Source organism: Anolis carolinensis, chromosome 3 (assembly GCF_035594765.1).
Source record: "Anolis carolinensis isolate JA03-04 chromosome 3, rAnoCar3.1.pri, whole genome shotgun sequence".
NCBI lineage: Eukaryota > Metazoa > Chordata > Lepidosauria > Squamata > Dactyloidae > Anolis > Anolis carolinensis.
This window is the reverse complement of record NC_085843.1, coordinates 76,133,347-76,161,033: the sequence shown is the minus strand read 5'-3', so window position 1 is coordinate 76,161,033 and position 27,687 is coordinate 76,133,347. Positions and strand designations below refer to the sequence as shown.

The 27,687-nt window shown below is 38.7% G+C and overlaps 1 protein-coding gene across 4 annotated transcripts in view; it reads right to left on the bottom strand.

Moving 5' to 3' along the window:
• itsn1 (intersectin 1) overlaps positions 1-27,687 on the bottom strand; it is a 106,434-nt gene that overhangs the window by 75,410 nt on the left and 3,337 nt on the right. For all 4 annotated transcript variants that reach the window (XM_008107550.3, XM_008107551.3, XM_008107552.3 and 1 more), the window contains exons 2-4: positions 4,271-4,330; positions 3,217-3,309; positions 643-706 (exon numbers count right to left, since the gene is read on the bottom strand). In XM_008107550.3, coding sequence (XP_008105757.1) covers positions 643-706; positions 3,217-3,309; positions 4,271-4,298 — 185 coding nt within the window. In that variant the 5' untranslated portion in view covers positions 4,299-4,330. The remainder of the gene's footprint in view (positions 1-642; positions 707-3,216; positions 3,310-4,270; positions 4,331-27,687) is intronic.

The following is a 27,687-nucleotide window of genomic DNA, read 5'->3' as shown; positions in this document are numbered from 1 at the left end:
CTTGCCACCTAACAAGAGATTTTAAAGCATACACTGCAGTCCTGAATATACAACTCTTGTGTTATTGACCCTATATGTCTTCATACAAGTCAGAATTCTATTTTTTTCTTAGATAATCATTCAAAAATTCTAAAGTGTCTAAGGGTGCTTAAGTTAAAGTCCATGTTTTCCATATCTAACAGTTAATCTCTGCTGGCCACAGATGCAGGCAAATCAGGAGAGAATGCTACTGGAACATGGTCATACAGCCCAAAAAGCTCTAAGCAACCCAGTGATTCTGGCCATGAAAGCCTTCAATAACACAGTTAATCTCTAACCAATTAAGAACTTTCCAGTATAGAATCTAATTTTAGAATCAATTTTTTGCAAGTAGTCTAAGTAGCTAAATTAAATAGAGTAGTGATGTAAAATTAATATGATGGCTTACCTTCTGCATTATCAAAGGGCTTTTGAATTTCCATTAGTTACATATGATTTCACAATCGCATTCTTAGCCATGTAATCAAAAATGCTTGTTTATACTATTATTATTTGAATGTACCTTTGAATAAAATAGGTGATAACTTTTAAATAGTCATTATGTTGTCATGTTGTGAGTACTTTTTTATGCCCAAAACAGTGATAAAATTTTAAGAAACTTACCATATCTGTGCTAAAACTGGTTGAGGTAAGCCAGACTGAAAAAAAAAGTTCCTGGCTTGATCACCTGACAAAAAAAGAAAATTATTTCAAACATTACATCATAAGATTTATAGACAAAGCAATAAATAATGAATTATCTATTATTTACCATGGAAAATCACTTCACATTTTTCATGTTTGTATAGACAAAACATCTACTTCCATGCACAGTAGAGAGATATCAGGAGACAGTGGATAACCTCTAGATGTGCAGAAGTAGCAAAAGAAATCTGAGTGGAAGGGGAAATAGAATTGACTGTCTAGGCAAGGAGTAAGAAGAAAGAGATATATATAACCATGGCCTCGTTTGATTTAAAAAATACTCAGAAGTGAGAACTGTCTCTACAAAGAGAAAGTAAAGTTATGTAGTTGGGACTTGGGGACCGTGTGCATACTCATTCTGAAAGTATTCCCCAGAATGCAAAAAAAAAAAAAAACCCACCTAGAGAAGTTAGAAACTTGTCTATCAAAATATTCCACATAACACTTCATTATTTTTCTAAGACAATTGAGATATTTGGGGTAGTAACGTCAGATAAACCCATCTTTCCGCCTAACTTACGTAACCCCCACCCTAAGAAAGAATAACAAGGTCTGGCCTCATCAATAGGCCAGAAAAAGACCAACTGTAAGAACCTCATTTTGTGCATTACCACTCCTGCTGTCAGATGCCATGGGATGAAAAAAAGAGCTTACTCTCAACTCTATGACCAAAGAGATATCAACTGCAGCACCTACATTCAAGCAGGACTGTGACCAAGACCAATCTGACAAAAATGGATCTAGCCACCTGTGACAAAGTGAACTGCCTTCTATGTTTATATCTTACACTGCCATTATTCTGTCTATCTTGTCTTTTGAGTCTGTAAATCTTAGATTAATTCCTGTACCTCCCTGTTTTGGGAGATAACACATCTTTGAAAATCACAATAATAAGATATGACAGATTCAGACCAAAGACTTCTGAACTCACATCTGACTGTAGCATAATACCTAAGGGACTAACACGAAGGTTATATTTAATACAGCTGTGAAAAAATTTAGCACACCATTAGTTATTTATAGAGACCGTTTCAGAGATTATCAAATAATTACAAAAGGTTCCAGAAATGAAAAGCAAACTGAGCAACAATTCTTTTTCTCCTATACAACCTTGCCCTCACTTTCTCTGTACTGTGTTCCCTCACCTATTGCAGAAGTTACATTCCAGGACCTCCCACAATAAGTGAAAATCCGCGAAGTAGGGACACTATATTTATTTTAATAAATATACAGTCCCTCCCTCCCTCTTTTAATGTATTGTACTGTCTTCCTTGTTGTTCACTAAGGCAATGAGGCGCAGGCGGAGCCTACTGCCGCTGTCTGTGGGCAGCTGAGGAGGACAGGCCGGGCACCTCAGCCTGGGCCCTTTTATGCCTGTGAGGGAGGGCAGGCCATATGAAAAAATCTGCGAAACAACAAATCCGCAATAAGCGAACCACAAAGTAGCAAGGGAACACCGTATAGCCTTTTGAAGGAGGTCCTCCTTCACTGGGGGCTGTGTGGTAGGGCTACAGTGCCAAAGAGGAAATGCACATTCTTACTAAGATTATGTGACTTTGACATCTGCATGGCAGTCAATAGAAAATTCACACTATATTAATATCAACTTAGACAAAAGAAAGGGAAACATATGGTTTCTGAAGTCTACTCTATTTTAACAGTTCTTCCTTTATTGAGATTATGTGACTTGGGGAAGCACAAAAACAAACACTTTCTCCGCAAGAAGCAAAAGCATTAACTACATGAATAACCATTTTAAAAATCATTGAATGTGGGAGATTCTAAAGCATTCTCATTCAAAATTACAAACCTAAAAGACATAGTAACATGGGGTTAGCCAGTAACATGTATAACCATTTTAAGAATAATTTAACAAACAAAAGGGGTGGCCTTTCAGTTTAAACCCAACCAGCATTTTAAGTAGGATAATGATGGGTATGTGTATCAAATTGGTCAAGATCCATAGAGCCATGTAGAAGCCTTTGCAGAACAAACATACACACTTTTCACTTTTATGTATATAATATATATCTGTTTTGCAAGACAATGACAGCCAGCATGGTTTACTGGTTTGAGTCCTGAGCTCTGGGGAACCACAGTTCAAATTTCCTGTTGGTGATGGAAACCAAGTGGATCACATTCTCTCAGCCTCAAAGGAAACTCATGAGAATTGTCTCTGAACAATCTTCCCAAGAAAACATGATGATTGGTTAATCTTTGGGTAACTTTAAGTCAGAAACAACCTGAAGCCACATAACAATAAAACAGGAGTTTCATCGTCCCTATCTAGGAAACTGGCCCCCTGATTCACCACAGTTGCCCACAAGTATGAATAGGAAGCATGGGTACATGGCTTTTTCTTACTGAAGCCACAAGGATTCATAGTGCTATTAACTTTTCTTTTGGATGTTCTACCTTCACCAAATAGAAGCAGCAAATTACATGATGCTGTGGAAAACCATTATACATATTATATGATAACTACAGAATTACCAGTGATAAATCCAGATATTGGTTTCAAACTGTGAAACTGCTGATCATGTTTAGCTCTCTCTTCCACAGTTATACCCCAGATGTCCAGGTTGCCTATGTCACAAGGAAGAAATTAAGATACAGTAAAATATAGGCTTTATGAATTCTCGTTTCTCTCAGCATTTATTCCTCCTGCTATTCTCCCTCCACTAAAACGTGCTTCTCACTGCTGATCTGTCCATACATCAAGTTATTTATATGTATGTACTGGAAGCAACAGAGATAGCTTTCTGCTGAAGAACTGAAATCCATAAATGTAGGCGTCTGTAGTATACACAAATGTAGTTTTAGTGACCAAAATAGTAATAGCCAACAGTATGCTCCGCCAGATATGCTTTAAAAATCTCTGGTAGTAAAGCAAGACAAAAAATTCCTTTTTCAAAATGGACATAAGTAGCATTTTATGTTTAGAAACAACAGAATTTTAAAGATGGAAAAGTGACCTCCCTAAATCTCTTCCTGCAACAGCAGGTATAAAAGAGAGTTATGATGTTGTTTCTGAAATGGAAAGTCTACATTGATAAATGTTGTCAGTCAATTTTAACATACCTCCCGTATGATACAATTGCATCAGACCATAGTACACACAGTATATGTTGTGAGAGTATGAAAAACCAGAAATGGGAAAAGCCGTTGTGCCCATTTTGAACGTCACAATTAAACACAGAGACAGATGATTTGTCAGTTCGCTGCAGGAATGTAGGCAGTCAATATTTCTAATAAGCCTGAATTTATTAAGAAATGATTGTATTACAGCTCAGGGTTATTAAGACATCTGATCATGGACACAGAGCTTTATGTTGCACTGCCAGTTCTTGCTGCCTAACCTCCAGCTAGCATGTCTTCCTAGAACTTGGCAAATACTTCCAATATATGTAAATAGTAAGCTGTCTTACTACTCACTGTAACTGCATGTTGATGAGTAAAATTTTCAGGTCCAACAATGAAATTAGTTTTTGGTTGTGAAATAGTTTTCTCTTTAATAGTAGTATAAGAAAATGATGTTAATACTTACCCGCAAAAGGTGTGGGAAACTGAGCCATGGTTTAAACACCTCTAACTTGCTAATAGATGCCTGAAATAAAGAGGGATATAGTAAGATACAAAAACAAATTATTTGAGGTACAATCATATATTGATGTGTATAAGACTGCTAGCTTTGCCTGGCCACGCGTTGCTGTGGCTTCTGGGAATCATTTGTTGGCCAGGTGGAATAGCAGTGAATAGCCTTGCAGCCTCAAAGCCTGGCCGTTTTCTTTTTATGGGAATGCTTGTTTGGTGTGCTGGAATGCAACGGAATAGGCTTGCTGCTAGGAAGCCTGGGTACTTGCGTTGTAGGGGAATACTTTTTTGGGCTGCTAGAATTGCAATGAATAGCCTCGCTGCTTCAAAGCCTGGCTGCTTGCTACCTAGGGGAATCTTTGGTTAGTCAGCTTCAGTAGTACAGAGTAGTATCGCTGCTTCAAAACTGGCCTTGATTGTTTCCTGTCTGGAATTGTCCTGTTTTCAGAGTGTTGTTCTTTATTTACTGTCCAGGTTGTAGAGTTTTGTAGTGGTGGGTGGCTGGTTTTGTACATTTTTATGGTTCACAGCACCCTAATAATAATAATAATAATAATAATAATAATAATAATAATAACGCAGAGAAAGAGGGAAATTAGCATTGAATGGTCTTGTTGTTTGAAAGCCTGGCTGATTCCTTCCTGGGGGAATTTTTGGTTGGGAGGTGTTAGCTGGCCCTGTTTGTTTCCTGTTTGGATTTCTCCTGTTTTCAGAGTGTTTTTTATTTACTGTCCTGGTTGTAGAGTTTTGTAATGCTGGGTGTGAACTCATCTCCTACCTCCCTTCCAAATCCAGTGTGATATAGACTGCTTGGGGGTGTAGTGGAGTCTCTCTCTCTCTCTAAGTTTTTAAGCAGAGGCCGGATGGCCATCTGTCGGGAAGGCTTGAATGGTAGAAAGAAGAGGGTTGGTCTAGATGGCCTTTGGGGACTTTTCCCACTTTTATGGGTGTCCTATGCCATTACTGTGTGGATTCGCCTCCCTGTGTGTTATGGGAGTCCCCAGCCACCAGTTGAGTTTAATCCCATAATTTCACAATAAGGTTCTTACAAGGAAAGAGAGACTAGGCTGAGGAAGCTGACCCTTGCCAGCCACAAGCCCTGCCCAACATGGCAACGTTGAGGAAGTGGGGTTAGACTCCGCCCACAGGTGCAAGGTCATCTGGGTAATGTAGTTGTTTCAATTCAGGGGCAGCTCTGAGCTTGCATGGTAAGCAATGGGGGTTTTATTTTGTCTTCATTTTGTTATTTGGTCATTATTTTTTCTAGGTTTTTTTCATGTAAAACACAGACCGGATGACTGTCTTTTGTTGCCAGGTGTGGTGTTATTTGCGCCAGTACTTTTGTTGTTTAAGTTAAGGGAAAAACGATCAGAACATTTTTATATATAGATAGATTTTAATGACAAACATTTTTAAAATAAATCTGTTAGTTATGTAAACATAAGCAAATCAAAATATTTCTCAATGGTACATAATACAACTGCAGTATTACTTGGCAGTAACAGAATGGTACTTAAAACAGTAATGGATTGGTCTCCTAATGGTAACTCTACAGAGATACCACTGGATATTACTCAATTATTTCTGAAATGGATAACAAAAGCTGTTTTGATCAGCTAATTCAAAATCGATATATAGACGATAACTGGAAATTTAAAATCACACAGAGTTTAATGTTTTCAAAACAGAAGTGTGCCAGAAGTGCGACCAAGTACTCATTCTAAGCAAAAAAGAAGGTATGGTTCAGTATTCTGTTGTGTATCTATGCCTGGTTGCAAACATCAATAATGTGTGTCCTCTTCAAAAAAATTATAAATATAACAAATCTGCTACAGCTTTTCACATTTTCTGTTGGAAAGAGTTGAAACAGTGTGTGCTCAGTGATAGTGCCTGTGCCCTGGGTGCCATTTTGGCTGACGGAGTTCCTAAGATACAAAGGGGGCGGGGCCTAAAGGCAGGGGGGGGCTAAAGGCAGCAGAGCCTACCTTTCTAACTGGCAGTTAAGGGGAGAAAGGCTCTTCCTCATCCTCTGTAATTTGAACTATTTTTCTAGGTTTTTTTTATTGAAAGACATATTTTGGATGACTATGTCTTTTGTGGCCAAATCTGGTATGATTTGGTTCAGTGGTTTTGTTGTTTACACCATAGTAAAACGAACACTACATTTATATATATATATATATATATAGACTATGTTAGAATATGAAAGCTTCCAGCAATTGAAAGGAAACCTTGGGGTGCATTTCTGTTCTAGAATGAAACCACTTTAATTGCCTTGGTTCAATGCTATAGAATCATGGGGGCTGTAGTTTGCCAAGATTCAGAGCCTTATCTGCCAAAGAATGCTGATGTCTCATGAAACTACAAATCCCAGGATTGCATAGCATTGAGCCCTGGCCATTTAATTAGAGGTGACATGCCTCAAAGAGGAGCTCCAGGTGCAGCTACTGAAGCACCTTCCCATTTTGCATTGGGCCAGCACTAACATTACTTTATTACGCTAATCTAATGCACACCCCAATTTTGGCAAGGTAATTTAGCCAAAAACACTGAGCATTAGATTCAAGTAAATACAGTACATCCATTTCTTGTAAGAAAAAATCCTCTTCAGTACATTTCATGCCTCTAGTAGTACTATGGCCTTCATTCATGGATTCTGGATTACTGAACTGGGATTTAGCCACTGTTAAGACTGCCAACACTAATCAGATCACACTTTCGTTAAGTTCTCCATAATAATAGCAAACAGATCTTAAACACTTGTCAAATTTAAAACAGAATGTGTTTTTAAATAGAGGATTTTAGAAATTAATGTATTGTATTTTCAACATGAAAATTCCTCAGACACTCCAATTTTACAAGCAGCTCTATATCTGATATGTCACTATCTAAAGCTGTGATGCATTAAACATATGTAACAACAACCTTTACTAAAGGGAAGTTATACCTATTCACTGATACAAGGTAGAGCTCAGAAAAAACTAAAAGAAACATGTAACATCAAATATAAGTACAATCAGAAATCAATATTGCCATTTTATGTCAAATAACAATCAGCAATACATTTTCTGCAGATCTCAAAGGTGACATATGATATGAAATTTAACCGAAACAAACAATAACATAATAGGAAAACAGAAGTACTTGGTTTTCAGACTTTTTAGCTTTTAGAATACTGTACCTGTATTTGTATATATGTACATAATGAAATATTTTGTAGATGAAACTCACGCTTGAACACTGTTCTACTATCCTGATATTGAGTATTACAGGAAACAATCACAAATACATCCATTACAAACTCCTGAGTTACAAAACAGAAATACTCTACCTTTAAAGCAATCCATGGTGTTTGAGATAAATCTCCATAATATTAGGAATATTCAACTTAATGAAATTCTTCAGCTATGTACAGTAGAGTCTCACTTATCCAAGACTCGCTTATCCAAGCCTCTGGATAATCCAAGCCATTTTTGTAGTCGATGTTTTCAATATATCATGAAATTTTGGTGCTAAATTCGTAAATACAGTAATTACAACATAACATTACTGCATATTGAACTACTTTTTCTGTCAAATTTGTTGTATAACATGAAGTTTTGGTGCTTAATTTGTAAAATCATAACCTAATTTGATGTTTAATAGGCTTTTCCTTAATCCCTCCTTATTATCCAAGATATTCGCTTATCCAAGCTTTCTGCTGGCCCGTTTAGCTTGGATAAGTGAGACTCTACTGTAATCGAAAAAAAGTCATACTGGTCCTCACATAAGCAGCTCACATAGCTAATATATATACCACTAGCTGTGCCCGGCTATGTGTTGCTGTGGCGTTGTCTGGTGGTGTTGGTGAGAACTTGTTGAGGTAATGATGGTATTGAATATCTGTTGTATGGTTGTCTTTATGTTTCGTATGCATTTGGTTGTTTGTGTACTGTGAAAGTGGTGAGGGTAGAGGGGATCTATGTCCCTGTGTAGTATTGTATAGTATTTATACGTTGTCCATGTGTTGTGAATGCTTGGATTGTGTCCTGCTGCATAGTAGAAAGGGTTGGGCTGGATGGGCCTTAGGGGACTCTTGGATTCTATGCTTCTATTATTTTATTATTATTATTATCATCATCTTCATCATCATTAATATGTAGAGGCTGGATGGCCATCTGTCAGGAGTGCTTGGATTGTGTCCTCCTGCATGGTAGAAGGAAGTTGAGCTGGATGATCCTTAGGGGTCACTCCAAACCTTAGGATTGTATGTTGTTGTTATTATTATTATTATTATTATTATTATTATTATTATTAGCATTAGCATTGAGAGGCTGGTTGGCCATCTGTTGGGAGTGCTTGGATTGTGTCCTGCATGGCAGAATTGGGTTGGACTGGATGGCCTTTAGGGGTGTCTCCTAACTGTCTGATGCTATGATTCGATGTGTGTTATTATTGTGCAGATATTGGATGACCATCTGTCAGGAGTGGTTGGATTGTGTCCTCCTGCATGATATAAGGAAGTTGAACTGGATGATCCTTAGGAGTATCTGCTAACCTTAGGATTGTATGATATTATTCTTATTCTTACTATTATTATTATTGAGAGGCTGGCTGGCCATCTGTTGGGAGTGCTTGGATTGTATCGTCCAATGGCAGAGTTGGGTTGGACTGGATGGCCTTTAGGGGTCTCTCCTAACTGTCTGATTCTATGATTCGATTTGTATTATTACTGTGCAGATCTTGGATGGCCATCTGTCAGGAGTGCTTGGTTTGTGTTGTCCTGCATGATAGAAGGATGTTTATTTATTTATAGTATTTATATTCCGCCCTTCTCACCCTGAAGGGGACTCAGGGCAGATTACAATGAACACATATATGGCAAACATTCAATGCCAACAGACAAACAACATTCAGTTTTAGACAGACACAGAGGCATTTTAACATCTTTCCACCTTCACGATTCCGGCCACAGGGGGAGCTGTTGCTTCACCGTCCATTGGTGGTTGTTCTTCCTCATTCTTTTCCTCGTGAGCAGTTTTATGGTGTTGTAGATTAGTTAAATTAGCCTCCCGCATAAAGCGTACCTAAATTTTCCCTACTTGACAGATGCAACTGTCTTTCGGGGCTGCTAGGTCAACAGCAAGCCGGGGCTATTTTTTTTTTTAATGGTCGGAGGCTTAACCCGACCCGGGCTTCGAACTCATGACCTCTCGGTCAGCAGTGATTTATAGCAGCTGGTTACTAGCCAGCTGCGCCACAGCCCAGCCCCTTAGGGGTGTCTCCTAACCTTATGATTGTATGATATTCGCATTATTATTATTATTATTATTATTATTATTGAGAGGCTGGGTGGCCATCTGTTGGGTGTGCTTGGATTGTGTCCTCCATGGCAGAATTGGGTTGGACTGGATTACCACAGTAATTATTTCATATTACAGTAGAATCTCACTTATCCAACATTGGATTATCCAACGCAGTCTGCCTTTTTGTAGTCAATGTTTTTGTAGTCAATGTTTTAAATTCATTGTGATATTTTGGTGCTAAATTTGTAAATACAGTAATTACAACATAGCATTACTGAGCATTGAACTACTTTTTTCTGTCAAATTTGTTGTATAACATGATGTTTGGTGCTTAATTTGTATAATCATTATGTAATTTGATGTTTAATAGGCTTTTTCTGAATCCCTTCTTATTATCCAACATATTCACTTATCCAATGTTCTGCCGGCCTGTTTATGTTGTATAAGTGAGACTCTACTGTATTTTTATAATCTTATATTATCTGCTTAGAACTGGATTATATGAGGCCCCTTCTACACAGCTGTATAAAATGCACACTGAAGTGAATTATCTGGCTGTGTGGACTCAAGATAATCCAGTTCAAAGCAGATAATATAAAATTATAAATGGGTAATGGAAGGGCCTTGAGTCTACACTGCCATATAATCCAGTTAAAATCAGATAATCTGTATCTTATAGGCAGTGTGGAAGAGGCCTGAGGCCTAACTGTGCCTGTCCCCTGGGCTGAATAGGTTGCTAGGAGATCAAGTGAGTAGAGCTTAGCCTTCTAACTGGCAGCAATTGGATAAAAACAATTATTCCTCTCCCTCTAATTAGGACTTTATTTTTCTTTTCTTTTTGTTGTATGAACGTAGAGGCATGGATGAGGGGTTGTGCTCCCAAGTTTAGTGTTTCTGGGATGTGTAGTTTTGTTGTTTTGTTCTAGGCTGAATTTTTTTCCCTTTTATATATATATAGATATATATTCGAGTATAAGCCAAACCGAATATAAGCCAAGGCACCTAATTTTACTACAAAAAACTGGGAAAACTTATTGACTCAAGTATAAGCCGAGGATGGGAAATGCAGCAGTTACTGGTAAACTTCAAAAATAAAAATGGTCTCTGCCTCTTTCTTTCCTTCTTTCCTTCCTTCCTGAGTGTTTATTTTGCTTTCTCTTTATCCATCCTGGTCCCAGTTGTGTACAACATTAATGACTTAGATGAAGAGTTAGAAGGCATGATCATCAAGTTTGCAGGTGACACCAAATTGGGAGGGATAGCTAATACTCCAGACGACAGAAGCAGAATTCAAAATGATTTTAACAGATTAGAGAGATTGGCCAAAACCAATAAAAGGAAGTTCAATAGGGACAAATGTAAGATACTGCACTTGTTTCACTATATGTTCAAAAGATTTCACCTCACGTTCTGTCCCTGTGATAACTGAATTTTGGAAAATTTGGCTTGTTGTGGAAACAAGGTTTGGTGCTAAAGCTTCAGTTGAGACACCATTTTCCCAGAATAACTCCTTCAGGAGTGAATTTCCCTTCCTAGGGATAGATTTCTTTAACTTCCTGTTTTCTCTCCCCTGTTCTTAACTATGAGTAATTTGTAAGTCAGAGACAGCCTGTACTGCAAACAAGCTCTTCCTGTCTTATAAAAACCATCAGAAGGAAACTTGCTGAATGGGCATAGACAAAGTAGGTTTTTGTGGGAACTGCCAAAATACCCTAGAGGCATCAAATCCCATCTGATCCTGTAAGCTAAGCAGGATCAGACCTGGTCAGTACTTGTATAGGAAACCACCAATTAATACCAGGTGCTGAAGGCTATATCTCAGTGGAAAAAACTAGCAAACACATGTTTGAGTATTTCTTGTCTAAGAAATTCATGAGGTCATAAGTTGATAGGCAGCTTTTCCATCTCAAGTACAATTGGACAGAAGCTATATAGGGTTTTTATAGATTACTAGCTGTGCCCGGCCACGCGTTGCTGTGGCGAAGAATGGTGGTATGGGAAATAAAGTATTGAGGAATTGGTGGTAGTTAAGGTAAAGGGTAAACGTTTTCCCCTGACGTTAAGTCCAGTCATGTCTGATTCTGGGGGTTGGTGCTCATCTCCATTTCTAAGCCGAAGAGCCGTCGTTGTCTGTAGACTCCTCCAAGGTCATGTGGGATGACTGCATGGAGCAGCGTTACCTTCCCACCGGAGCAGTACCTATTGATGCACTCACATTTACATGTTTTTGAACTTCTGGGTTGGCAGAAGCTGGGGCTAACAGTGGGGGCTCTGTCAGTTCCCCCAATTCAAACCTGCGGCCTTTCGGTCCAGAAGTTCAGCAGCTCAGCGCTTTAACATGCTGTGCCATCAGGGGACATTATTTCCTAAAGGTTGTGAATATACAATATTTCTGATTGTTTTTTTTTTGTCTGTTGGAGGCAAGTATGGATGCTGCAATTAGGAAAAATGATTAGGATGTAATGGCCTTGCAGATTTAAAGCCTAGCTGTTTCCTCCCTGAGTGATTTTTTTGTTGGGAGGTGTTACCTGGCCCTGATTGTTTCCTGTCTGAAATTACCTTGTTTTCAGAGTGGTGTTGTTTGCGATATTTTATATGCTTCTACTGTCTGTGGCCCTGAGAAAACAGAGGATTGGCCAGACTTTGATGATGGGAATCCTTTGTTGGGAGGTGTTAGCTGGCCCTGATTGTTTTCTGTGTGGAATTCCCCTATTTTCAGAGTGTTGTTCTTTATTTAGTGTTCTGATTTTAGAGATTGTATTGTTCTGTTTTATTATACCACATTAATTTTTATATATTCTGATTTTAGTGTTTTTGAATACTTGGAGCCAGATTGTATTCATTTTCACGGTTGACCGCAACACAATAATAATAATAATAATAATAATAATAATAATAATAATAATAATAATAATAGTAAGGATAGTAATGATAGTAATAATAATGACTTTGGTAATACATAGTGCTTCACTGCCTTCTCAGCTTCCTTTCTGGAAGAATCCTTTCTTGGGAGGTGTTAGCTGGCCCTGATTGTTTCCTTTGTGGAATTTCCAATTTCCTTGCTTTATTTACTTTCTTTATTTCTTTATTACTATCCTGGTTTTAGAGATTATATTGTTCTGCATTATTCTATCCTAGAAATTATTTCATATCAAAGTAGAATCTCACTTATCCAACATTCGATTATACAATGTTCTGGATTATCCAACACAGTCTGCCTTTTCATAATCAATGTTTTTGTAGTTAGTGTTTCAAATTCATTGTGATATTTTACTGGTAAATTTGTAAATACAGTACAGTAGAGTCTCACTTATCCAACATAAGTGGGCTGGCAAATTGTTGGATAACCGAATATGTTGGATAATAAGGAGGCATTAAGGAAAAGCCTATTAAATATCAAATTAGGTTATGATTTTACAAATGAAACACCAAAACATCATGTTAGACAACAAATTTGGCAGAAAAAGTAGTTCAATACGCAGTAATGCTATGTAGTAATTACTGTATTTATGAATTTAGCAATATATCATGATATATTGAAAACATTGACTACAAAAATGCGTTGGATAATCCAGAACGTTGGATAAGCAAGTGTTGGATAAGTGAGACTCTACTGTAATTACTACATAGCATTACTGCGCATGGAACTACTTTTTCTGTCAAATTTGTTGTATAATATGATGTTTTGGTGCTTAATTTGTATAACGATTACCTAATTTGATGTTTAATTGGCTTTTCCTGAATCCCTTCTTATTATCCAACATATTCACTTATCCTGCCGGCCTGTTTACGTTGGATAAGTGAGACTCTACTGTATATTTCTAATCTTATATTATCTGCTCAGAACTGGATTATCTGAGGCCCCTTCTTCACAGCTGTATAAAATGCACACTGAAGTGGATTATATGGCAGTGTGGAGTCAAGATAATCCAGTGCAAAGCAGATAATATAAGATTATAAATGGGTTATATTGCTGTGTTGAAGGGCCTTGAGTCTACACTGCCATATAATCCAGTTAAAATCTGATAATCTGTGGAAGAAGCCTAAGTAAGGCCTAAATCTGCCTGTCCCCGAACTGAAACCTGGCTGTCCCTTGGTTGCTAGGCAACGAAGTGGGCAGAGATTAGCCCTCTAAACTGGCAGCAATTGGATAAAAAAAATTATTGCTCTCCCTTTAATTAGGACTTTGTTTTTCTTTTCTTTTTGTTGTATCAACCTTGAGGCGTGGATGATGGGTTGTGTTGTCAAATTTTGAGGTTGGGGGGCCTGTACTTTTGTTGTTTTGTGAATTGCCGTGATGCCATCACTCTTTTATATATATAGATAATGAGCACTTTGAACTGTGCTCATAAACAGACTGATTGCTAGGAACGGTGTTCCAAAAGGAGAGCTATATCATGCTGTTACCCCTCTCAGTCAATACACTTACCACAGCACTTTGGACCCGCTGAAGATTTTGAAGTTTCCAAAGGCATCTCCACTTACAGTACAGTAATCCAAACAGGATATAATCAAGTCAGGTGCCATTGTCACCAGATCTGACATCTCTAGGAATGAGCACAGACGAGTCCCTATTTTTTATCTGCATTTTGACTGACCAAGAGTGACCTTGGAAAATCACACATGTTCAGCCTCAGAGGAAGGCAAAGACAAAGCCCCTCTAAACAAATCTTGCCAAGAAAACCATGTGATTAGTTCATTTTAAGGTCGCTGTAAGTCAGAATGACCTTGAAGACACACATTTTTTACTAAACAAAAAGCCAGAATTTGCTTTAATGTAACAAGCTTAGCAGTGAAATTAACATTTTAGTTCATTTTAAGGAGCTGGTAATTCCTGCCTAATGTGTAATACATAATGCTATACCAACTAGTAGGTAGGTATATCTACCCAAAAGATTGTTTTTCTTCCAACAATAAAGATTAAGTTGTTTGCCTTCTTCAATCCATCTCAAAAATTTAATGAAAAAATATTTGCCTCTTTTTCTTGTAATATTTTAAATTAGAGTTATGAGGAGTTAATTGCTTTGTGCTGAAATGACTGATTCCTTTCATTTTAAGGCAAGGAAACTAAGAATACATATAATTGCTATCTAACTGCATTAAAAACATGAATTTATACTTAGGAACCCATTTCCTGATAATACTGATAAATGCACAAGTGTTAAGGGTAAGGAACTTGTCATTTTCAAGACCATTTAGATGAACAGCTAAAATACAATTTACTGTTTATAGGTTTAGATTCATGTAACAGAAAGATGAGTTACAAGGCTGAGCAAATGAATTTTTGTTTCATGAAAATATCCTCTTGAACCACACACTTTTAAAAATAAAAATGTTAAGATTGTCAACACAAACTGGATAGTGTTAAAGCTAATATAGGTCTAAACCAAACTGCTAGTTTTGAGCAGAGTAGAATAATAAAATCAACCAAACTTTCCTAAATCTTCACTAACAAAGTTTCAATTGATTAAATGGGACTAATCTTGTTGGTACTAACAACTACATTTAGACTATAGTTTAAACATTCAACACAACCACTATACAAAGGTGCTGATTTGATTATATGGTAACTAAACTTTAAGCATCTGTATCGAAGTGTCTTAATATCAATTGCAGCTTACAACATTACTAGCTTGTTATGCATTATATAATAAAAATAAACAGTAGACCCTCTACTTTTGCGAAGATATGTGCTGAACGCAATGTTTTATATTCCACGAACACTATCCAAATTTAGAGGTAATTTGCATTTGTGTATCAGATGCCAATGTAGGATACACTATGGAACTTCGAACTTGGAATGTAGATTGATCCAACATGCTTGGGATCAAAGTTTTTTTGTATCTCAGATTTGATTTTATTTTGTTAGATTTTGGAACACAGTGGACCCTTGGTATCTGCAGGAATTTGGTTCCAGGAATCCCAAAAGATATAAAAATCAATAGATTCCCTAATCTCATTATATACAAAGGTGTAGTATATTAGTGCATGTATCTATATAAATAAAAATGTAAATTTACATTTGTTTAGAACATCAAATCTCCCAAAATACGTCACAAACTGCTTTGAAATTATGTCACAACGTAGCAATCCAACGGGTGCATGTTTTTATGTTTTCACATACCTACTATTATATAGATGTCACACCTGTGATAGGTAAAAATGTTTTTCTTCAAAAACTTGCCATCTACTAGATGTCCAAGCAACACACGCTAGACTACATATTTGACTATTCTATTCCAATCTTCCCAAATGCATTGCTACATTTAATTTGCATAGATTTCAATTTAGTTTCACTTTGATTTAATTGCGTTGGAATTCTCCACTGTCTTTAATATCAGTATGCCAAGAGAACACACTGTAGAACTGATGCAGTTCGACACCACTTTCACAATCCAGGCTCAAAGCTGTGGAATTGTGGGAGTTGCAGGTTTTTGCAGCACTCTTTGGCAGAGATGGCAAAAGACTTTGATGAACTACAACAGCTCCCATGACATCATGACTTTGAGTAGGGGTGGTGTCAAAGATGTACTCGTTCTCCAGGCAGAGAGCCAAAGGAGGCGGAAGCAATGACTCACCTGAGCCCTGTGCTGGGCTCTCCCGGGAGCTGAGATAACAGGGAATGGCCAGGGATGGCGGCTCCCAGGACCAGGAGGTACCCGGCCAGTGGCCTCATGGTGGAGCAGCAGCAAAGGAAAGGCCGCAGGGAGGCACAAGATGCAGAACCGAAAGCAGCGGGGCCCGGCAGCACGGAAAGGGAGGGCCGTGCCATGCCGCTCCCATCAGTCTTACAGGGCCAGAGACCCAGGAACCAGGACTTCCTGGATGGAACACCCTCCGCTGGGGCTCCAATTTGTTTGGACTTCGACTCCCTGAATTCAATCACACTGGTTTCGGGAAAATGATGTCCAAAAAATAACAGGAGGTGACTCAAAAGTTGAATGCCACATACAGAAATTTATTTATTTATTTATTTATATTCCGCTTTATCTCTTCCTCTGAGCCCTTCCACACAGCCATATAACCCAATATATCAAGGCAGGTAATCCACAATATCTGCTTTGAACTGGATTATCTGAGCCCACACTACCATATAATCCAGTTCAATGTGGATTTTATACAGCTGCGTGGAAGGAGTCCCAGATTATCAAGGCAGAAAATCCCACAGTATCTGCTTTGACCTGGGTTATCTCAGTCCACACTGCCATATATCCCAGTTCAAAACAGATACTGTAGTTGCATAAACACAATGAATGTGGGAAAGGGGACTTATCACATGTCCAGCTCCCACTGAGGTTTTTTTTCCTTAAGGAAAGGGGGAGGACTCTACTTATAGACCCATGAGTCTTTTTCTCTCTTGGCTAGATACAGGTAGTGGCTAATGGGGTCACTCCACACTCACATACCATTTCCAGGGTTCCCATCCTGGCACGCTGCCTAGGCTAGATAAAAGGTAAGTGCCCAAGTGTATGAGGCATTCACTTTTTTTACAAGAACCTTACAGATTCCTCCCTGCCTTTGACGTGTGACACATCCCCCCATAGGCAGATATGGGAGGCTGGTAGCAAAAAGTTTTGGTTTTTGGAATAAGTCAGATGTTGGATATATGGATAAAGAACTCTCAACCTGTATTATTGTGAGTATTTGCTCCTGAATTTATAATAATAATAATAATAATAATAATAATAATCTCCTGAAAGCACAACAGACAAAGAATCAGTACAAGAAAACTGCACTACAAACTAGAGCTGACAGCTGGCACAACAAAGCATTGCATGGAAAGTTCCTTGACAAAATTGAAGGAAAAGCTGATAAGAAGACCTGGCTATGGCTCACAAATGGGACACTGAAGGAGGAGACAGAAGGCCTGATTCTTGCAGCCCAGGAACAAGCCATCAGAACAAATGCAGTTAAGGCCAAGATCGAAAAATCAGCTGATGACCCAAAATGAAGGCTGTGCAAGGAAGCTGACGAAACCATTGATCATATCTTCAGCTGCTGTAAGAAAATCGCACAGACTACAAAGGCACAACTATGTGGCCCAGATGATTCATTGGAATTTATGCCACAAGTACCACCTCCCAGAAGTAAAGAACTGGTGGGATCACAAAGGTATTGAAAAATGAACACGCAAAGATACTGTGGGACTTTCGAATCCAGACTGACAAAGTTCTGGAACACAACACACCAGACCTCACAGTCGTGGAAAAGAAAAAGGTTTGGATTATTGATGTCGCCACACCAGGTGACAGTCGGATTGATGAAAAACAACAGGAAAAACTCAGCCGCTATCAGGACCTCAAGATCAAACTGCAAAGTCTCTGGCAGAAACCAGTACAGGTGGTCCCGGTGGTAATTGGCACATTGGTGCTGTGCCAAAAGATTTCAGCCGGCATTTGGAAACAAACATGGACAAAATTACAATCTGTCAACTGCAAAAGGCCACCTTACTGGGATCTGCACGCATCATCCGAAAATACATTACACAGTCCTAAATGCTTGGGAAGTGTTCAACTTGTGATTTTGTGATACGAAATCCAGCATATCTATCTTGTTTGCTGTGTCATACTATGTTGTTGCGTCAACAATAATAATAACGCATTATTTAGAACAGAACAATTATTAGACTGTATCTGAAGTAAAGATTTGATTTTATAGGAGAAATTATTTTAGTATAATATTAGTTGTAACCCCTGTATTTTAAACTTTGATGATTTACTTAATTTAAATTCTTCAAACTTATAAAGATTGACTATGGAAGAATCTGGCTTAGAATCAAGACCATTATTACACACACTAATTGCTAGAAACAGTATGAAGACTGTAAAATTAACATTTACTCTTTTCAACTATCAATAAAATCAAGCCTAAATGAGTTATAAAAAAACTGCTACATATATCTTTGTGAATAGTCTAAAATGAATACTACAAATACCTAAGTACCTTGTCATGTCCTTCTCAGATTCTGGTTTCATTTCCAGAAAATTGCCCTTATCACAAGATCAAATAACTTTCCATCAGAACAAGATCAGCCAGATACTTGTATTATAACTAATTAAAATCTTATAAACTTAATACATTATTTTGGTTAAAAAATAAAGAGAAATCTATCTCCACATGTAAGTTCGCTCCTTAATTAATTTTACTGCAAAACAAACTAGAAAATAAGATACTGTATGTGCAACTCACCAGAAAGGTTAGAGACATACTTGCATACTTGCCATTTGAACAATTTTGATCTTGTGAAAGTTTACCACTATAATGACAATAGGATATATCCGAAGATACTGAAATATGCATTCAACAAAATAGGGTCACGATAGGTTTCTGAGACTGAATGTGTGTGATTTGCCCAAGGTTACCCAGTGAATTTCATGGCTGAGAAGTGATTCAGACTCCGATAGCCAGAGTAATTTATCCAGTGTTCAAACCAACCACATCATGCTGACTCTCAAGGTAAATAACACAACACTTACTATACATCACTGCACTGCTTTGGAATTTCTGACATAATCAAACATTTATGGAATGCCAACTGATGGCTGTTTTAGACATTTACACAAATCTGTTAGAAACAACATGCTTGTTTAGAGTGGACTCTGCATTAAATGTTTCAGTTGTACCCCATTAAAAATTAGTCTCTTTAGCAATCCTTGCAAATGCTGATTATTAGGAAATGTTTGATTTTTTTTATACCTAGTTTACATACCTAGTTTATATACCTGGGACCTTGTAAAAATTTCTCAGGTGGAAAGGGGTCACGAGTAGAAAGAATTTAAGAAGCCTTGCTCTAGAAGCTAGATGTTATAACTCTCGCATTTTCTAACCAGCACAACCAATGGTGTGCCTAATAACATCTGGAAATGCCTGCTTTAAAAGAAAAGGCATTATTGGGTAGGTTGAATTGAACTCTGGCCTTATTTATCTTATTGCATTCCATTTCATCAAAGATTTTCCTCTTCAGCCCAACTCTCTTACTATGCTGAAGAAAACTGTTTCAAACTGATAAGTAAAAGGTCAAGAGAGGACAGAGTTTGCCCATCTTAATTGTGTGTACTTATTCTTGTGAAGAGCAGCTATAGCCCCGTTTTAAATACAAAAAGTCACAAGAACAAGTAAAATCCCACTCTTTACATTTAGATTTAGCAGTGGTCTATATCAGTTTTACCAATCTATATACTGGAATCTCAACTCTACATCTGTTTTCCTTAAATATTCCTTTTTGATTATGTAACATACCTCAAGTACATTGATCCTTTCTAAAAGTTCAGAATTTAATTTAAAAAAAGATAAAAACTTGGATAAAGCTTACAATTGTCCAGTTGTGACACTAATAAAATAAGAAAGAAAATGAAACAATTTGTTCCTTTTGTGCAGCATTAAGCAACACTTTCTCTGTTAACTCTGAATAAAAGATTCTGGGCTTAATACACTGGTGAAATTGTTCTGAAACAGCTCATCTGTGTGAAAACATGACTGCTGTAAGGCTGCCAAAATGAGAGCATACAAGCACTAATCATACAAGCTTGAAAGATCTGTGAGCAGTTTCAGCTAAATACCAATGGTTCTATGGTTTGAATTAAAAAGACCTTTAACTTAAACCATTTTCCTTTTTTTGACTGCCTGCCCTTGCTAGAAATATGCATTTCCTCTACATGCCACTGGCAGTTTCCCTGGCATCTAAAAAAAACTACAGTCCTGCTTCAAGTTTTATAGAATGCCTACTATATACATCTAATTAAATATTTTATTATCTTTTATTCCTTTAAATGTTTATATAGTACAAAATCTGGAGATCTACATGTATCTCTAAAGAAATAATGGAAACAGAAGTTGGCAAAAAGCCAAGAGAATAACAAGCATGCCTGTTTGTTTTTTTTAACTTAATAAAAATAATCTCTACCCAAAGCTGCCTGGATATGAAACCCACATCTTGCTAGGATGATCATTATAGTTAAGGGACATCCATCCGCTGGTCAAAAATTGAGCAGATGCTGAGAGCTAGGTTTCCCACTACTAGAAAAAAGTACAGGAGCCCTGGGCAGCGCAGCGGATTAAACTGCTGAGCTGCTGAATTTGCTGACCGAAAGGTCAGTGGTTTGAATCTAGGGAGTAGGGTGAGTTCCTGTTAGTCCCAGCTTCTGCCAACCTAGCAGATCGAAAACATGCAAATGTGAGTCGATCAATTGGTACCGCTCCAGTGAGAAGGTAACAGCGCTCCATGAAATCATGCCAACCACATGACCTTAATGGTGTTTACGGACAATGCCGGCTCTTCAGTTTAGAAATGGAGATGAGCACCAAACCCCAGAAGGGGACACAACTAGACTTAATGTCAGGGGAAAATATTTACCTTTATCTTTTTAGAAAAAAGTAGACTGAATTCCAATTCCCAGTTACAGTTACACTTCTGAGTGTATAGCCTTATAGCCTCTGCCTTGAGCCAGGAGATTCAAGAGCCACTATGAGGCTGCACATGTGTTGCCTAGGAAGAACAGGCAACAACTCTTTGGGACCAATGCTTGTTTTCCATCCCCCCCCCCTTTCCTGGCTTGTACTAGATTGTGAGTCACATATTGTTTGTATTAGATAGTGAGTGTAAAAAGGTCTATCTTTTAATGTCCGTACTGCATTCACAAAGCCTAGAATTTTCTAAATGTTAGGTAGCATACTATATACTATTATGCACACCAACCAAAGTAACAAATTAGCAAACTAAGGATAGTAGAGTTAGAATCCTAGATTCCATTACTAAACAGGAAGCCCCACTGAGCATGTAACTTAGTCATCTGCATATACAGGCAGTCCCGAGTTACAAACATCTGAGTTACAAACGACACATAGATAAGAATGGGGGGGGGGGGGTTTGAGACAACAGGAAGTGAGAGAAATCTACTCCTAAGAAGGGAAATTCACTACTGAAAGAGTTATCATAGGAAAAAGGTGTCTCCACTAAAATTTTCTCACCAATCTTTGTTTCCACATCAAGCTAATTTTTTAAAAAATCAGTTGTCACAGGAACAGAAAGTGAGGTGTAATCTTCTGAACAGGGGCACAGACAGCAAAACAAACACGACAGAGGTGTTAATCATTCCCTGTGGTAGTGTTTCTCAAACTGTGCTCCTCCAGGTGTTTTGGACTTCAGCTCCCAGAAATACCAGCCAGCTTACCAGCTGTTAGGAATTGTGGGAGTTGATGTCCAGAACATCTGGAGGAGCACAATTTGAGAAACTCTGCCCTATGCTAGCCAAAATTAAAACATATACAGTGCTCCATCGCTAATTCGCGGTTTGGGTTCCGCGGATTCGCTATATCACGGTTTTTCCCATCCAGCCCGCCCTCTCCCTCCCCCTCCCCCAAGGAAGCCTCACCTGACGGAGCCTCGCAGGAAAAAGAGAGAGAGAGAGAGAGAGAGCGGGGCGGGCGGGCAGAGGCCTCCTCGGCTCCCTTGGTGGGCCAAAGAGGAGATGGTCGGAGGAGGGGCACTTCTGGAGAGCCTTGTGTCCAGAAGAGGGGGGCCTTCCTACCTTCCTTTCCGGGCGGGGAGGGAGGCCCACGGGAGGTGCATGTGCAGAGAGGAGGCCGCATTCTCCCTTCGGGCCTAGGCTTTCCTGCGGGGAGGGGCAGGGAGGGGGCGGGGCCTGGCTGTCCTGCCTGCGGCACCCTGATTGGCACCCCACCCTCTCCTTGTCCCGAGGGTTCTGCTCTCTCTCTCTCTGTGATGTCCCCTGAACCCTTGGGCCGTGATCCTGCCTCCATTATGGACCACAGTGACGAGGACATGGGGTTTGTGCCGATTCAGCAAGACTCTGCCTCTTTCCAGCTGCTTCCTATTGACAATTCTAGTCCACAGCTTATTAAAAAGGCCCTTGAAACGGAGCCTTCTCCCACCAGTTCCCCTCCCTTTGATAGACGAATATTTTGGGAAACTTGCAGGTCTGAGAAAGCTGGCAGGAGAAGGAGTGCGCGATTAGCAGCTAGAGAATCTGCTGATTAACCTGTTTCCCCTGAGAACTCTCAGGGAGGATCGCATCTGGTGAAGATGTTGTTTTAGCTCTTTTCCCTTGGGAAAAGAGCATTTGGACACCTGCTCTGTGAAGAGATTTGAAGTTCCTTAAAAGTTCTGTGCGCTGGCTAGCCAGCGCGGAGTCAACGTGTCAGTTGGAGAATTAACTTCACTTCCAGCCAAGTGTGGACCGCGTTTGGATCCACTTCCTTCCAGCCTAGCTGTGCCTTGCCTAGCCGTGTTTCCGAGCCTTGCCTAGCCGTGTTCCTTGCCTTGCCTTGCCGTGATCCCAGCCTTGCCTTGTCGTGCCGTGTATCCAGCCTTGTCTTCATTTCCTTGCCCTGGACTTGCTTTTGAACTCTAGGAAAAGACTTGGACATTTCCCCACTCAAACTGCTTGGAAGTGCGTTTCGGTTTTTTGGATTACAGACTTTAAACTTTAATATTATACATTGGACAATATATTACTGGACTATATTTGACCTTTCCTGAAAGGTCTATTGATGAACTATATCTTCTGCTTGTTTTCGTTTTAATTTCTTAATTCCTTAATAAAGATATTAGATTGTTTATTGGCTTTGGTGTATTGGTTTCCAGTGCTCTCGCAGCCAGGGGTGTCACACTGTCCTGCTCTCAGCGCCAAAGGCAAGTCAAGGGGCGAACAGCTGCCCAGTCGCCTCACGAAGCCACCAGACTCAGAGCAGGAGGCTCACATGGGGCTCTGGGCAAGAAACAGGCCCCAAAGCCCATGGGAAACACTCGCGAGGTGTGTCCAGGCTGCCTCAGGAACAACGAGAAATACAGTACAGTACATTAAAAGAGGAAAAGAGGGAGGGAGGGAGGCTATATTTATTGAAATAAATAGAGTGCCGCTACTTTGCGGTTTTTCACTTTTTGTGGGCAGGCCTGGAACCTAACCCCCGCGAAAAGTGAGGGAGCACTGTATATGTTTACCTGCAGTTATACTTAAAAACTGTACCTGTTCTGACTTACATATAAATTCAACTTAAGAATAAACCTACAGAACATATCTTGTTTGTAACTTGGGGACTGCCTGTAATTAAACTCATTTTACTTTCAAAAAAGTAAAAAGTGCTAAGATTAAAACAGTACAGAGATACAACAAAGGTGGATACAATCAATAAGCAGCAAAGTACAGTAGAGTCTCACTTATCCAACATAAACAGGCTGGCAGAACGTTGGATAAGCGAAAAGGTTGGATAATAAGGAGGGATTAAGGAAAAGCCTATTAAACGTCAAATTATGTTATGATTTTACAAATTAAGCACCAAAATATCATAACGGTAACATTATGTAGTAATTGCTGTATTTGTGATGTCTCATGGGCCTTGTAGTCCCGTTCCTAGTGCTATTGAGGCAGACGAGGAGGAAAACATGGGATTTCCACCGGTTCAGTTTGAAACGGAGCCTCTCCACCTGGAGGATGTTTGTCCTCAGGAAGTTACCCAAACAAGCTTTGGGCAGAATTCTCCCCCGTTTTCCTGAAAGGACAATTATAATAGAGATAGAGGAGTCAGGGAGGCTAATCGCCGGAGTCTCAGAATCGCTGCCAAACAACTAGCTGATTAAGTCTGCTTCCCTTGGGAAATTCTGAGGAGTCATGCATCTGGACAGAGTTGGGTTTCGCTTCTTGTTCTCCAGGGAAAGTGTTCTGTTGGCGGGAAAACAAGACCCTATATAGGGGTTTTGCCGCAAGGGGAACCTTGCGGAGTCAATTGATCAGCCTGAGAGAGAGATCGTGTGTGGACTTCGTATTCCTTGTTCCCTGCTTCCCGGATCTAGTTCAAAGTCTTGCCTTGTCTCACGTTTTGCCACGGACCTTGTTTCATGCTTCAAGTTGCCACGTTTCAAGTCTTTGATCCAGCCAAGAATCAAGCTCATGATCCAGCCTTGTTGTCAAGCTTCAGTGGACTAAAAGACCTTGTCATCTCCCCACACTATTGCTTGGCAAAGTGTGTGTTTCGGTTAATGGATTATAACTTTGGACTCTAATATCTTATATTGGACAATATTTTCCTGGACTATATTTGGCCTTTCCTGAAAGGTCTGCTTCTGAACTATATTCTACACTTGTTTTTATTGACTTTATATATTTCTTTAATAAAGATATTAGATAGAATCTGGTCTCTGCGCATGGTTATTGGTGCTCTGCAGCCTGGGTCCTGACAGTATTTATGAATTTAGCACCAAAACATCGCAAAATGCTTCTGTGTCTTGCACACATTTTAATTTTTGAAGATGTGATGGCTAAACTTTGGGATTTCTGGCTATTTTAATTAAATATGGTATTTTCCTGTTGAGTCTTCAGGATGCTTTTTAAGGCAATTTCTTTATTACTAAAAAAAATTACTTGAATGAGAAAATTTAATCGCATATTCTTAATGTTTACAGTTCTGGGTGCTGGCCAGAATAAATAAATGGCACAAATCTATAAGAAGTCACAAATAGTCATGAATATTCTGTAGCCACAATATGTCCACTCCCTTTCCCCTTTCTGTTCTCCAGGAGTACATAACTGAAGTCCCCCAGATGTTATGACACTGCAATTCTCAAAATCACCCACCACCAGGCTAGTTTGGGCTAATGAGATTTGAACTCCAAAAACTTCTGCAGGGCCACATGAACCTACCCTGGATGAATTGAAGAAAGCTGTTCTAAATCAGTGTTTGATGTTAACAATGCTGAACAAATTGAAGCTTAATCAAATAAATCAGAAAAATGCCTGTTAAAGTAATTCAACCTGCCTAGGATGGGCTTGAAGACTTAAGTTCATTGTGTGGGTGGGCTCCTGAATTTAGGAAACAAGCAGTGGCCAGAAATTTAATGTGTCAGCTGCATTCATTCCTGGAAATATCAGCTCTCTCATGTCAATGTAGTTTCGTTTCCTTCACATTATTTGAACATGCTGTATATAGAGCTACCTCTAAAGTGTTCAGAAACATCTACTAATTTGCAAAGGTGTAACTGCTGAAAACAATTATAGGGAGTGTGAAATTTTCACGTTCAACTGCTACTAGTCCATTTTCAGGCACAATTCAAAGGGCTAATTATGGAAAGGCGCGACCTTGAAAGATGATGTGCTCTCATAGGAAGCTGTCTCTTTGTTATTATCTACAGCAGATTCTCTCCGTTTAGCCATAATCTGAGATATACAATATTTGTCAAGAATATAAGAAAGAGTTGGGGTTGTTAAAAGGCATTAAACATCCTGCTAAGGGGGCCAAAGCTAGTTTTATGCCTGAGGTCCTTCAGCCAGCAAAAATTTAATATTCACACAGCCATTTGTCTTATAAGCCCACTTGTCAAGTTTGCTGAAACAGGTTTTTAAATGGTGGATACTCTTTATTTTTAATTGTATTGGGTATCTTTATCTAAACCTGATCTTAACTTTTGATTACAGTTTGTATTTTATCTTTCCATTTTCTTGAGGCTAACTGCCACTATAATGGAAAGACTTGAGATAGAAATAACAAAAGATCTGTCTGGGTCCCTTGTGTTCAAGCCACTTTGGGCCCCTTCTCTAGGAAAAGGTGGCAAATAAATTAAATACAGTAGAGTCTCACTTATCCAACATAAACGGGCCGGCAGAACGTTGGATAAGCGAATACTAGATAATAAGGAGAGATTAAGAAAAAGCCTATTAAACATCAAAACAGGTTATGGTTTTACAAATTAAGCACCAAAACATCATGTTCTACAACAAATTTGACAGAAAAAGTAGTTCATTACACATTAATGCTATGTAGTAATTACTGTATTTACGAATTTAGCACCAAAATATCACAATGCATTGAAACATTGACTACAAAAATGCGTTGGATAATCCAGAATGTTGGATAAGTGAGACTCTACTGTAAAAGCAAATTTGGACCAGGAGTAAACAGGATCTTTCACCCAGTTCACAAATAGTGAGACAGATTCTCAGTCCATTTAAAGTTCCCAAAGACTTCTAAATTTAAAAGATCATATCTTCTTACAGTGACTTATCTAAATTTCAATATAGGATATTTTCTAAAGTCAAGCGCTATAGAAAGAAGAGAAGTAGCAAATAGAGACAGGTTTCTGTTTTAAAAAAGTCCTATCTTTTGAATATACTTCCCAGAGAATCTGCCTAGCACTGGTTGTTGCTATGAGGTGAAAACTTTTTACATACACACTGGAATTCTAGCACTGCTATGTCTTACCATTTTAGTGTAATTTATTATATTTTAATTATATCTTCTTAATTTTAAGCCATTCAAAACTGTAACTAAAAAGTAGTTAAACATTTCTTGAACTTAGTAAGAAGAGTTCCAATCTTCAGGTAGGTCTTAACATACTGTCTCTACAATCTATTTTACAACTATTTATTTTTCACACATTTTGTTCTCCTTGTTCATCAATCCATAATAATAATAAAAATAATAATAAAAACCTCTGGTCATTTTCATTTAAGTACAACATAACTTAAAAGTCGACAGATCTTTCAAGCATAAACAAACAATTAAGCAGTGTGGCAACAGGGAACAACTAACTCCCTGTTACAACAGGCTGACTGGTTACCAGTACATTTCCCACTGCAATTATATGTACTGGTTATGAGACCAATATGGCTTGGATCCACACTATCTAAAAGACCATATCTCCCTATATGTGCCTGTCTAAATCTTCACATCTTCAGAAGAAGGTTTTTGCTTAGTCCCATCACTATCACAGGCATGTTTGAAGACAAGGAAAAGATCATCTCAGAGGCTGCCCCCAAGGTATATAAATCTTTCACACAGGAAGTAGACTGGTTCCCTTTCTGCTCTCCTTCCCTCAGCAAGTTTTAAATTTTGATAAAATTTAGGCTGAAGTGGTTGTTTTCTCACACATTACAAGAAAATCAGGATATAAAATAACTAGCTGTGCCGGCCAGGAGTTGCTGTGGCGTAGTCTGGTGGTATGGAAAATAAAGTAATGAGACACAGCCAGGGTTTGAAGCTGCAAGGCTATTCAATTTGGCTTATTGTGGAAACAAGGACTGGTGGTAAAGCTTCAGTGGAGACACCTTTTTCCCCATGATAACTCTTCCAGGAA